Genomic DNA, 12,679 nt, shown 5'->3' with positions numbered 1-12,679 from the left:
TTGAAGGAACTGCAGAAGTTATCCCACGATTCCCGTAATGCTGTGTCTGTACCTGAATTCACTGACCTTGCCCGTGTCCACGATCAAATTCAGTCCTCTGTGGAGGCCGTGGTTATTGATGTCACCCCAGAAACACCAACTGAAACTGGTATGTTAAGTGGCTTGAAAGGCTACCTGACTTATTTCACCCACACCGAAGGAAAGAAATGTAGTGTGATGCTTGATTAGCTCTACGTTTGCGTTTAAGGAGAGGTTGTGGTCTGCTTTCCCACTGTTTGAAATTGAAGTAGGCTGCCTTAGGTGCTTTGAAACTAATAGACCACAACTTGATGAGTATTCCCCCAGCTTACTTTTTGCAAAGGTTTTAAACTGTTTGTCTCGCTGTCTTTTCTCAGTTGACACCGGCAAAAAGGATGTTGTCTTCCTTCTGGATGGCTCTGATGGCACACGGAATGGCTTCCCTGCCATGCGTGAGTTTGTCGAGAGAGCTGTTGAGAAACTCAATGTGGGACAAAACAACGACCGTGTCTCTGTGGTGCAGTACAGCAGAGATCCAGAGGTTAATTTCTATCTCAACACATACACCACAAAAGAGGATATTGTGGATTCAGTCAGAGGACTGAGACACAGAGGGGGCAGCCCTCTCAATACCGGGGCAGCCCTCCAATACGTTAGGGACAACGTCTTTACAAACTCCTCCGGGAGTAGGCGCCTGCAAGGTGTCCCACAAATGCTAGTCCTGCTAAATGGTGGAAAGTCTTCTGACAATGTAGATACCCCAGCCTCTGCTCTCAAACAGCAAGGCATCTTTGTGATTGGCATTGGAGCAAGCAACTCTGACAGAAGTGAGCTGCAGAAGATATCAACCGAGCCTACTTATGCTCTTTCGGTGTCTGAGTTCACTGACCTGCCCGGTGTCCAGGAACAGCTCTCCACTGTACTGAGTACAGTGCGAGTGAGGGGCACACCCCTGACACCAACAGTAACTGGTAAGAAAGCGACTGACTTTTACACACCAATGTCACTGTAGCACGCACATGGAACTGCATTCAGTTGTATTTTACTACGTTAAAGTTAGGCAGTGCCACTCTGACAGAACAGGTGTACTAGCATTAATAGAGTCATATGTAAACATTGAGGTTAGCTCTGGTTGTCTAACTTTCATATGGGACACATTGGTCACACCAAATTAAATATGTCTCAAATGTTATGTTCCCTAGTGGAGAGACAGCCACCAGGAAAGGATGTTGTGTTCTTGTTGGATGGATCTGATGGTACTAGACGTGGATTCCAGGCTATGCGAGACTTTGTCCAAAGGGCAGTAGAGAAACTCAGTGTGGATGACAACAAAGATCGTGTCTCAGTGGTTCAGTACAGCAGAGATCCAGCCGTCCAGTTCTATCTGAACACATACACAACAAAAGGCGATATCCTTGACACCGTCAGAGGTTTGAGGCACAAAGGCGGAAGCCCCCTCAAGACTGGAGAAGCTCTCCAGTACTTGAAGGATAATGTCTTCACGACTTCTGCCGGGAGCAGGCGCCTGGAAGGCGTTCCACAAGTCCTGATATTGTTGACTGGCGGAAGGTCTTATGACAGTGTTGATGCCCCAGCCTCGGCTCTGAAACAGATGGGTGTCTTGATGTTTGCAGTTGGAACCAGGGGCTCTGATTTGAAGGAACTGCAGAAGTTATCCCACGATTCCCGTAATGCTGTGTCTGTACCTGAATTCACTGACCTTGCCCGTGTCCAAGATCAAATTCAGTCCTCTGTGGAGGCTGTGGTTATTGATGTCACCCCAGAAACACCAACTGAAACTGGTATGTTAAGTGGCTTGAAAGGCTACCTGACTTATTTCACCCACACCGAAGGAAAGAAATGTAGTGTGATGCTTGATTAGCTCTACGTTTGCGTTTAAGGAGAGGTTGTGGTCTGCTTTCCCACTGTTTGAAATTGAAGTAGGCTGCCTTAGGTGCTTTGAAACTAATAGACCACAACTTGATGAGTATTCCCCCAGCTTACTTTTTGCAAAGGTTTTAAACTGTTTGTCTCGCTGTCTTTTCTCAGTTGACACCGGCAAAAAGGATGTTGTCTTCCTTCTGGATGGCTCTGATGGCACACGGAATGGCTTCCCTGCCATGCGTGAGTTTGTCGAGAGAGCTGTTGAGAAACTCAATGTGGGACAAAACAACGACCGTGTCTCTGTGGTGCAGTACAGCAGAGATCCAGAGGTTAATTTCTATCTCAACACATACACCACAAAAGAGGATATTGTGGATTCAGTCAGAGGACTGAGACACAGAGGGGGCAGCCCTCTCAATACCGGGGCAGCCCTCCAATACGTTAGGGACAACGTCTTTACAAACTCCTCCGGGAGTAGGCGCCTGCAAGGTGTCCCACAAATGCTAGTCCTGCTAAATGGTGGAAAGTCTTCTGACAATGTAGATACCCCAGCCTCTGCTCTCAAACAGCAAGGCATCTTTGTGATTGGCATTGGAGCAAGCAACTCTGACAGAAGTGAGCTGCAGAAGATATCAACCGAGCCTACTTATGCTCTTTCGGTGTCTGAGTTCACTGACCTGCCCGGTGTCCAGGAACAGCTCTCCACTGTACTGAGTACAGTGCGAGTGAGGGGCACACCCCTGACACCAACAGTAACTGGTAAGAAAGCGACTGACTTTTACACACCAATGTCACTGTAGCACGCACATGGAACTGCATTCAGTTGTATTTTACTACGTTAAAGTTAGGCAGTGCCACTCTGACAGAACAGGTGTACTAGCATTAATAGAGTCATATGTAAACATTGAGGTTAGCTCTGGTTGTCTAACTTTCATATGGGACACATTGGTCACACCAAATTAAATATGTCTCAAATGTTATGTTCCCTAGTGGAGAGACAGCCACCAGGAAAGGATGTTGTGTTCTTGTTGGATGGATCTGATGGTACTAGACGTGGATTCCAGGCTATGCGAGACTTTGTCCAAAGGGCAGTAGAGAAACTCAGTGTGGATGACAACAAAGATCGTGTCTCAGTGGTTCAGTACAGCAGAGATCCAGCCGTCCAGTTCTATCTGAACACATACACAACAAAAGGCGATATCCTTGACACCGTCAGAGGTTTGAGGCACAAAGGCGGAAGCCCCCTCAAGACTGGAGAAGCTCTCCAGTACTTGAAGGATAATGTCTTCACGACTTCTGCCGGGAGCAGGCGCCTGGAAGGCGTTCCACAAGTCCTGATATTGTTGACTGGCGGAAGGTCTTATGACAGTGTTGATGCCCCAGCCTCGGCTCTGAAACAGATGGGTGTCTTGATGTTTGCAGTTGGAACCAGGGGCTCTGATTTGAAGGAACTGCAGAAGTTATCCCACGATTCCCGTAATGCTGTGTCTGTACCTGAATTCACTGACCTTGCCCGTGTCCAAGATCAAATTCAGTCCTCTGTGGAGGCTGTGGTTATTGATGTCACCCCAGAAACACCAACTGAAACTGGTATGTTAAGTGGCTTGAAAGGCTACCTGACTTATTTCACCCACACCGAAGGAAAGAAATGTAGTGTGATGCTTGATTAGCTCTACGTTTGCGTTTAAGGAGAGGTTGTGGTCTGCTTTCCCACTGTTTGAAATTGAAGTAGGCTGCCTTAGGTGCTTTGAAACTAATAGACCACAACTTGATGAGTATTCCCCCAGCTTACTTTTTGCAAAGGTTTTAAACTGTTTGTCTCGCTGTCTTTTCTCAGTTGACACCGGCAAAAAGGATGTTGTCTTCCTTCTGGATGGCTCTGATGGCACACGGAATGGCTTCCCTGCCATGCGTGAGTTTGTCGAGAGAGCTGTTGAGAAACTCAATGTGGGACAAAACAACGACCGTGTCTCTGTGGTGCAGTACAGCAGAGATCCAGAGGTTAATTTCTATCTCAACACATACACCACAAAAGAGGATATTGTGGATTCAGTCAGAGGACTGAGACACAGAGGGGGCAGCCCTCTCAATACCGGGGCAGCCCTCCAATACGTTAGGGACAACGTCTTTACAAACTCCTCCGGGAGTAGGCGCCTGCAAGGTGTCCCACAAATGCTAGTCCTGCTAAATGGTGGAAAGTCTTCTGACAATGTAGATACCCCAGCCTCTGCTCTCAAACAGCAAGGCATCTTTGTGATTGGCATTGGAGCAAGCAACTCTGACAGAAGTGAGCTGCAGAAGATATCAACCGAGCCTACTTATGCTCTTTCGGTGTCTGAGTTCACTGACCTGCCCGGTGTCCAGGAACAGCTCTCCACTGTACTGAGTACAGTGCGAGTGAGGGGCACACCCCTGACACCAACAGTAACTGGTAAGAAAGCGACTGACTTTTACACACCAATGTCACTGTAGCACGCACATGGAACTGCATTCAGTTGTATTTTACTACGTTAAAGTTAGGCAGTGCCACTCTGACAGAACAGGTGTACTAGCATTAATAGAGTCATATGTAAACATTGAGGTTAGCTCTGGTTGTCTAACTTTCATATGGGACACATTGGTCACACCAAATTAAATATGTCTCAAATGTTATGTTCCCTAGTGGAGAGACAGCCACCAGGAAAGGATGTTGTGTTCTTGTTGGATGGATCTGATGGTACTAGACGTGGATTCCAGGCTATGCGAGACTTTGTCCAAAGGGCAGTAGAGAAACTCAGTGTGGATGACAACAAAGATCGTGTCTCAGTGGTTCAGTACAGCAGAGATCCAGCCGTCCAGTTCTATCTGAACACATACACAACAAAAGGCGATATCCTTGACACCGTCAGAGGTTTGAGGCACAAAGGCGGAAGCCCCCTCAAGACTGGAGAAGCTCTCCAGTACTTGAAGGATAATGTCTTCACGACTTCTGCCGGGAGCAGGCGCCTGGAAGGCGTTCCACAAGTCCTGATATTGTTGACTGGCGGAAGGTCTTATGACAGTGTTGATGCCCCAGCCTCGGCTCTGAAACAGATGGGTGTCTTGATGTTTGCAGTTGGAACCAGGGGCTCTGATTTGAAGGAACTGCAGAAGTTATCCCACGATTCCCGTAATGCTGTGTCTGTACCTGAATTCACTGACCTTGCCCGTGTCCAAGATCAAATTCAGTCCTCTGTGGAGGCTGTGGTTATTGATGTCACCCCAGAAACACCAACTGAAACTGGTATGTTAAGTGGCTTGAAAGGCTACCTGACTTATTTCACCCACACCGAAGGAAAGAAATGTAGTGTGATGCTTGATTAGCTCTACGTTTGCGTTTAAGGAGAGGTTGTGGTCTGCTTTCCCACTGTTTGAAATTGAAGTAGGCTGCCTTAGGTGCTTTGAAACTAATAGACCACAACTTGATGAGTATTCCCCCAGCTTACTTTTTGCAAAGGTTTTAAACTGTTTGTCTCGCTGTCTTTTCTCAGTTGACACCGGCAAAAAGGATGTTGTCTTCCTTCTGGATGGCTCTGATGGCACACGGAATGGCTTCCCTGCCATGCGTGAGTTTGTCGAGAGAGCTGTTGAGAAACTCAATGTGGGACAAAACAACGACCGTGTCTCTGTGGTGCAGTACAGCAGAGATCCAGAGGTTAATTTCTATCTCAACACATACACCACAAAAGAGGATATTGTGGATTCAGTCAGAGGACTGAGACACAGAGGGGGCAGCCCTCTCAATACCGGGGCAGCCCTCCAATACGTTAGGGACAACGTCTTTACAAACTCCTCCGGGAGTAGGCGCCTGCAAGGTGTCCCACAAATGCTAGTCCTGCTAAATGGTGGAAAGTCTTCTGACAATGTAGATACCCCAGCCTCTGCTCTCAAACAGCAAGGCATCTTTGTGATTGGCATTGGAGCAAGCAACTCTGACAGAAGTGAGCTGCAGAAGATATCAACCGAGCCTACTTATGCTCTTTCGGTGTCTGAGTTCACTGACCTGCCCGGTGTCCAGGAACAGCTCTCCACTGTACTGAGTACAGTGCGAGTGAGGGGCACACCCCTGACACCAACAGTAACTGGTAAGAAAGCGACTGACTTTTACACACCAATGTCACTGTAGCACGCACATGGAACTGCATTCAGTTGTATTTTACTACGTTAAAGTTAGGCAGTGCCACTCTGACAGAACAGGTGTACTAGCATTAATAGAGTCATATGTAAACATTGAGGTTAGCTCTGGTTGTCTAACTTTCATATGGGACACATTGGTCACACCAAATTAAATATGTCTCAAATGTTATGTTCCCTAGTGGAGAGACAGCCACCAGGAAAGGATGTTGTGTTCTTGTTGGATGGATCTGATGGTACTAGACGTGGATTCCAGGCTATGCGAGACTTTGTCCAAAGGGCAGTAGAGAAACTCAGTGTGGATGACAACAAAGATCGTGTCTCAGTGGTTCAGTACAGCAGAGATCCAGCCGTCCAGTTCTATCTGAACACATACACAACAAAAGGCGATATCCTTGACACCGTCAGAGGTTTGAGGCACAAAGGCGGAAGCCCCCTCAAGACTGGAGAAGCTCTCCAGTACTTGAAGGATAATGTCTTCACGACTTCTGCCGGGAGCAGGCGCCTGGAAGGCGTTCCACAAGTCCTGATATTGTTGACTGGCGGAAGGTCTTATGACAGTGTTGATGCCCCAGCCTCGGCTCTGAAACAGATGGGTGTCTTGATGTTTGCAGTTGGAACCAGGGGCTCTGATTTGAAGGAACTGCAGAAGTTATCCCACGATTCCCGTAATGCTGTGTCTGTACCTGAATTCACTGACCTTGCCCGTGTCCAAGATCAAATTCAGTCCTCTGTGGAGGCCGTGGTTATTGATGTCACCCCAGAAACACCAACTGAAACTGGTATGTTAAGTGGCTTGAAAGGCTACCTGACTTATTTCACCCACACCGAAGGAAAGAAATGTAGTGTGATGCTTGATTAGCTCTACGTTTGCGTTTAAGGAGAGGTTGTGGTCTGCTTTCCCACTGTTTGAAATTGAAGTAGGCTGCCTTAGGTGCTTTGAAACTAATAGACCACAACTTGATGAGTATTCCCCCAGCTTACTTTTTGCAAAGGTTTTAAACTGTTTGTCTCGCTGTCTTTTCTCAGTTGACACCGGCAAAAAGGATGTTGTCTTCCTTCTGGATGGCTCTGATGGCACACGGAATGGCTTCCCTGCCATGCGTGAGTTTGTCGAGAGAGCTGTTGAGAAACTCAATGTGGGACAAAACAACGACCGTGTCTCTGTGGTGCAGTACAGCAGAGATCCAGAGGTTAATTTCTATCTCAACACATACACCACAAAAGAGGATATTGTGGATTCAGTCAGAGGACTGAGACACAGAGGGGGCAGCCCTCTCAATACCGGGGCAGCCCTCCAATACGTTAGGGACAACGTCTTTACAAACTCCTCCGGGAGTAGGCGCCTGCAAGGTGTCCCACAAATGCTAGTCCTGCTAAATGGTGGAAAGTCTTCTGACAATGTAGATACCCCAGCCTCTGCTCTCAAACAGCAAGGCATCTTTGTGATTGGCATTGGAGCAAGCAACTCTGACAGAAGTGAGCTGCAGAAGATATCAACCGAGCCTACTTATGCTCTTTCGGTGTCTGAGTTCACTGACCTGCCCGGTGTCCAGGAACAGCTCTCCACTGTACTGAGTACAGTGCGAGTGAGGGGCACACCCCTGACACCAACAGTAACTGGTAAGAAAGCGACTGACTTTTACACACCAATGTCACTGTAGCACGCACATGGAACTGCATTCAGTTGTATTTTACTACGTTAAAGTTAGGCAGTGCCACTCTGACAGAACAGGTGTACTAGCATTAATAGAGTCATATGTAAACATTGAGGTTAGCTCTGGTTGTCTAACTTTCATATGGGACACATTGGTCACACCAAATTAAATATGTCTCAAATGTTATGTTCCCTAGTGGAGAGACAGCCACCAGGAAAGGATGTTGTGTTCTTGTTGGATGGATCTGATGGTACTAGACGTGGATTCCAGGCTATGCGAGACTTTGTCCAAAGGGCAGTAGAGAAACTCAGTGTGGATGACAACAAAGATCGTGTCTCAGTGGTTCAGTACAGCAGAGATCCAGCCGTCCAGTTCTATCTGAACACATACACAACAAAAGGCGATATCCTTGACACCGTCAGAGGTTTGAGGCACAAAGGCGGAAGCCCCCTCAAGACTGGAGAAGCTCTCCAGTACTTGAAGGATAATGTCTTCACGACTTCTGCCGGGAGCAGGCGCCTGGAAGGCGTTCCACAAGTCCTGATATTGTTGACTGGCGGAAGGTCTTATGACAGTGTTGATGCCCCAGCCTCGGCTCTGAAACAGATGGGTGTCTTGATGTTTGCAGTTGGAACCAGGGGCTCTGATTTGAAGGAACTGCAGAAGTTATCCCACGATTCCCGTAATGCTGTGTCTGTACCTGAATTCACTGACCTTGCCCGTGTCCAAGATCAAATTCAGTCCTCTGTGGAGGCCGTGGTTATTGATGTCACCCCAGAAACACCAACTGAAACTGGTATGTTAAGTGGCTTGAAAGGCTACCTGACTTATTTCACCCACACCGAAGGAAAGAAATGTAGTGTGATGCTTGATTAGCTCTACGTTTGCGTTTAAGGAGAGGTTGTGGTCTGCTTTCCCACTGTTTGAAATTGAAGTAGGCTGCCTTAGGTGCTTTGAAACTAATAGACCACAACTTGATGAGTATTCCCCCAGCTTACTTTTTGCAAAGGTTTTAAACTGTTTGTCTCGCTGTCTTTTCTCAGTTGACACCGGCAAAAAGGATGTTGTCTTCCTTCTGGATGGCTCTGATGGCACACGGAATGGCTTCCCTGCCATGCGTGAGTTTGTCGAGAGAGCTGTTGAGAAACTCAATGTGGGACAAAACAACGACCGTGTCTCTGTGGTGCAGTACAGCAGAGATCCAGAGGTTAATTTCTATCTCAACACATACACCACAAAAGAGGATATTGTGGATTCAGTCAGAGGACTGAGACACAGAGGGGGCAGCCCTCTCAATACCGGGGCAGCCCTCCAATACGTTAGGGACAACGTCTTTACAAACTCCTCCGGGAGTAGGCGCCTGCAAGGTGTCCCACAAATGCTAGTCCTGCTAAATGGTGGAAAGTCTTCTGACAATGTAGATACCCCAGCCTCTGCTCTCAAACAGCAAGGCATCTTTGTGATTGGCATTGGAGCAAGCAACTCTGACAGAAGTGAGCTGCAGAAGATATCAACCGAGCCTACTTATGCTCTTTCGGTGTCTGAGTTCACTGACCTGCCCGGTGTCCAGGAACAGCTCTCCACTGTACTGAGTACAGTGCGAGTGAGGGGCACACCCCTGACACCAACAGTAACTGGTAAGAAAGCGACTGACTTTTACACACCAATGTCACTGTAGCACGCACATGGAACTGCATTCAGTTGTATTTTACTACGTTAAAGTTAGGCAGTGCCACTCTGACAGAACAGGTGTACTAGCATTAATAGAGTCATATGTAAACATTGAGGTTAGCTCTGGTTGTCTAACTTTCATATGGGACACATTGGTCACACCAAATTAAATATGTCTCAAATGTTATGTTCCCTAGTGGAGAGACAGCCACCAGGAAAGGATGTTGTGTTCTTGTTGGATGGATCTGATGGTACTAGACGTGGATTCCAGGCTATGCGAGACTTTGTCCAAAGGGCAGTAGAGAAACTCAGTGTGGATGACAACAAAGATCGTGTCTCAGTGGTTCAGTACAGCAGAGATCCAGCCGTCCAGTTCTATCTGAACACATACACAACAAAAGGCGATATCCTTGACACCGTCAGAGGTTTGAGGCACAAAGGCGGAAGCCCCCTCAAGACTGGAGAAGCTCTCCAGTACTTGAAGGATAATGTCTTCACGACTTCTGCCGGGAGCAGGCGCCTGGAAGGCGTTCCACAAGTCCTGATATTGTTGACTGGCGGAAGGTCTTATGACAGTGTTGATGCCCCAGCCTCGGCTCTGAAACAGATGGGTGTCTTGATGTTTGCAGTTGGAACCAGGGGCTCTGATTTGAAGGAACTGCAGAAGTTATCCCACGATTCCCGTAATGCTGTGTCTGTACCTGAATTCACTGACCTTGCCCGTGTCCAAGATCAAATTCAGTCCTCTGTGGAGGCTGTGGTTATTGATGTCACCCCAGAAACACCAACTGAAACTGGTATGTTAAGTGGCTTGAAAGGCTACCTGACTTATTTCACCCACACCGAAGGAAAGAAATGTAGTGTGATGCTTGATTAGCTCTACGTTTGCGTTTAAGGAGAGGTTGTGGTCTGCTTTCCCACTGTTTGAAATTGAAGTAGGCTGCCTTAGGTGCTTTGAAACTAATAGACCACAACTTGATGAGTATTCCCCCAGCTTACTTTTTGCAAAGGTTTTAAACTGTTTGTCTCGCTGTCTTTTCTCAGTTGACACCGGCAAAAAGGATGTTGTCTTCCTTCTGGATGGCTCTGATGGCACACGGAATGGCTTCCCTGCCATGCGTGAGTTTGTCGAGAGAGCTGTTGAGAAACTCAATGTGGGACAAAACAACGACCGTGTCTCTGTGGTGCAGTACAGCAGAGATCCAGAGGTTAATTTCTATCTCAACACATACACCACAAAAGAGGATATTGTGGATTCAGTCAGAGGACTGAGACACAGAGGGGGCAGCCCTCTCAATACCGGGGCAGCCCTCCAATACGTTAGGGACAACGTCTTTACAAACTCCTCCGGGAGTAGGCGCCTGCAAGGTGTCCCACAAATGCTAGTCCTGCTAAATGGTGGAAAGTCTTCTGACAATGTAGATACCCCAGCCTCTGCTCTCAAACAGCAAGGCATCTTTGTGATTGGCATTGGAGCAAGCAACTCTGACAGAAGTGAGCTGCAGAAGATATCAACCGAGCCTACTTATGCTCTTTCGGTGTCTGAGTTCACTGACCTGCCCGGTGTCCAGGAACAGCTCTCCACTGTACTGAGTACAGTGCGAGTGAGGGGCACACCCCTGACACCAACAGTAACTGGTAAGAAAGCGACTGACTTTTACACACCAATGTCACTGTAGCACGCACATGGAACTGCATTCAGTTGTATTTTACTACGTTAAAGTTAGGCAGTGCCACTCTGACAGAACAGGTGTACTAGCATTAATAGAGTCATATGTAAACATTGAGGTTAGCTTTGGTTTGTTAGCTTTCATATGGGACACATTGGTCACACCAAATTAAATATGTCTCAAATGTTATGTTCCCTAGTGGAGAGACAGCCACCAGGAAAGGATGTTGTGTTCTTGTTGGATGGATCTGATGGTACTAGACGTGGATTCCAGGCTATGCGAGACTTTGTCCAAAGGGCAGTAGAGAAACTCAGTGTGGATGACAACAAAGATCGTGTCTCAGTGGTTCAGTACAGCAGAGATCCAGCCGTCCAGTTCTATCTGAACACATACACAACAAAAGGCGATATCCTTGACACCGTCAGAGGTTTGAGGCACAAAGGCGGAAGCCCCCTCAAGACTGGAGAAGCTCTCCAGTACTTGAAGGATAATGTCTTCACGACTTCTGCCGGGAGCAGGCGCCTGGAAGGCGTTCCACAAGTCCTGATATTGTTGACTGGCGGAAGGTCTTATGACAGTGTTGATGCCCCAGCCTCGGCTCTGAAACAGATGGGTGTCTTGATGTTTGCAGTTGGAACCAGGGGCTCTGATTTGAAGGAACTGCAGAAGTTATCCCACGATTCCCGTAATGCTGTGTCTGTACCTGAATTCACTGACCTTGCCCGTGTCCAAGATCAAATTCAGTCCTCTGTGGAGGCTGTGGTTATTGATGTCACCCCAGAAACACCAACTGAAACTGGTATGTTAAGTGGCTTGAAAGGCTACCTGACTTATTTCACCCACACCGAAGGAAAGAAATGTAGTGTGATGCTTGATTAGCTCTACGTTTGCGTTTAAGGAGAGGTTGTGGTCTGCTTTCCCACTGTTTGAAATTGAAGTAGGCTGCCTTAGGTGCTTTGAAACTAATAGACCACAACTTGATGAGTATTCCCCCAGCTTACTTTTTGCAAAGGTTTTAAACTGTTTGTCTCGCTGTCTTTTCTCAGTTGACACCGGCAAAAAGGATGTTGTCTTCCTTCTGGATGGCTCTGATGGCACACGGAATGGCTTCCCTGCCATGCGTGAGTTTGTCGAGAGAGCTGTTGAGAAACTCAATGTGGGACAAAACAACGACCGTGTCTCTGTGGTGCAGTACAGCAGAGATCCAGAGGTTAATTTCTATCTCAACACATACACCACAAAAGAGGATATTGTGGATTCAGTCAGAGGACTGAGACACAGAGGGGGCAGCCCTCTCAATACCGGGGCAGCCCTCCAATACGTTAGGGACAACGTCTTTACAAACTCCTCCGGGAGTAGGCGCCTGCAAGGTGTCCCACAAATGCTAGTCCTGCTAAATGGTGGAAAGTCTTCTGACAATGTAGATACCCCAGCCTCTGCTCTCAAACAGCAAGGCATCTTTGTGATTGGCATTGGAGCAAGCAACTCTGACAGAAGTGAGCTGCAGAAGATATCAACCGAGCCTACTTATGCTCTTTCGGTGTCTGAGTTCACTGACCTGCCCGGTGTCCAGGAACAGCTCTCCACTGTACTGAGTACAGTGCGAGTGAGGGGCACACCCCTGAC

At 47.6% G+C, this 12,679-nt stretch overlaps 2 protein-coding genes across 6 annotated transcripts in view; both read left to right on the top strand.

The window, feature by feature from the left end:
* Positions 1–12,679, top strand: part of col6a3 (collagen, type VI, alpha 3) — a 118,962-nt gene that overhangs the window by 46,901 nt on the left and 59,382 nt on the right. The window lies entirely within an intron of this gene.
* LOC311262842 (collagen alpha-3(VI) chain-like) lies at positions 4,642–6,046 on the top strand (the record flags this gene model as incomplete). The annotated part of the gene is made up of 2 exons (XM_084362591.1): positions 4,642–5,164; positions 5,412–6,046. The coding sequence occupies 2 exons, from the start codon at positions 4,642–4,644 to the stop codon at positions 6,044–6,046; spliced, it is 1,158 nt and encodes a 385-aa protein (XP_084218717.1).

This window comes from Pagrus pagrus (genome assembly GCF_965226575.1).
Source record: "Pagrus pagrus genome assembly, chromosome: 9".
Taxonomy (NCBI): Eukaryota; Metazoa; Chordata; class Actinopteri; order Spariformes; family Sparidae; genus Pagrus; species Pagrus pagrus.
This window is presented reverse-complemented; position numbering and strand designations above follow the sequence as displayed.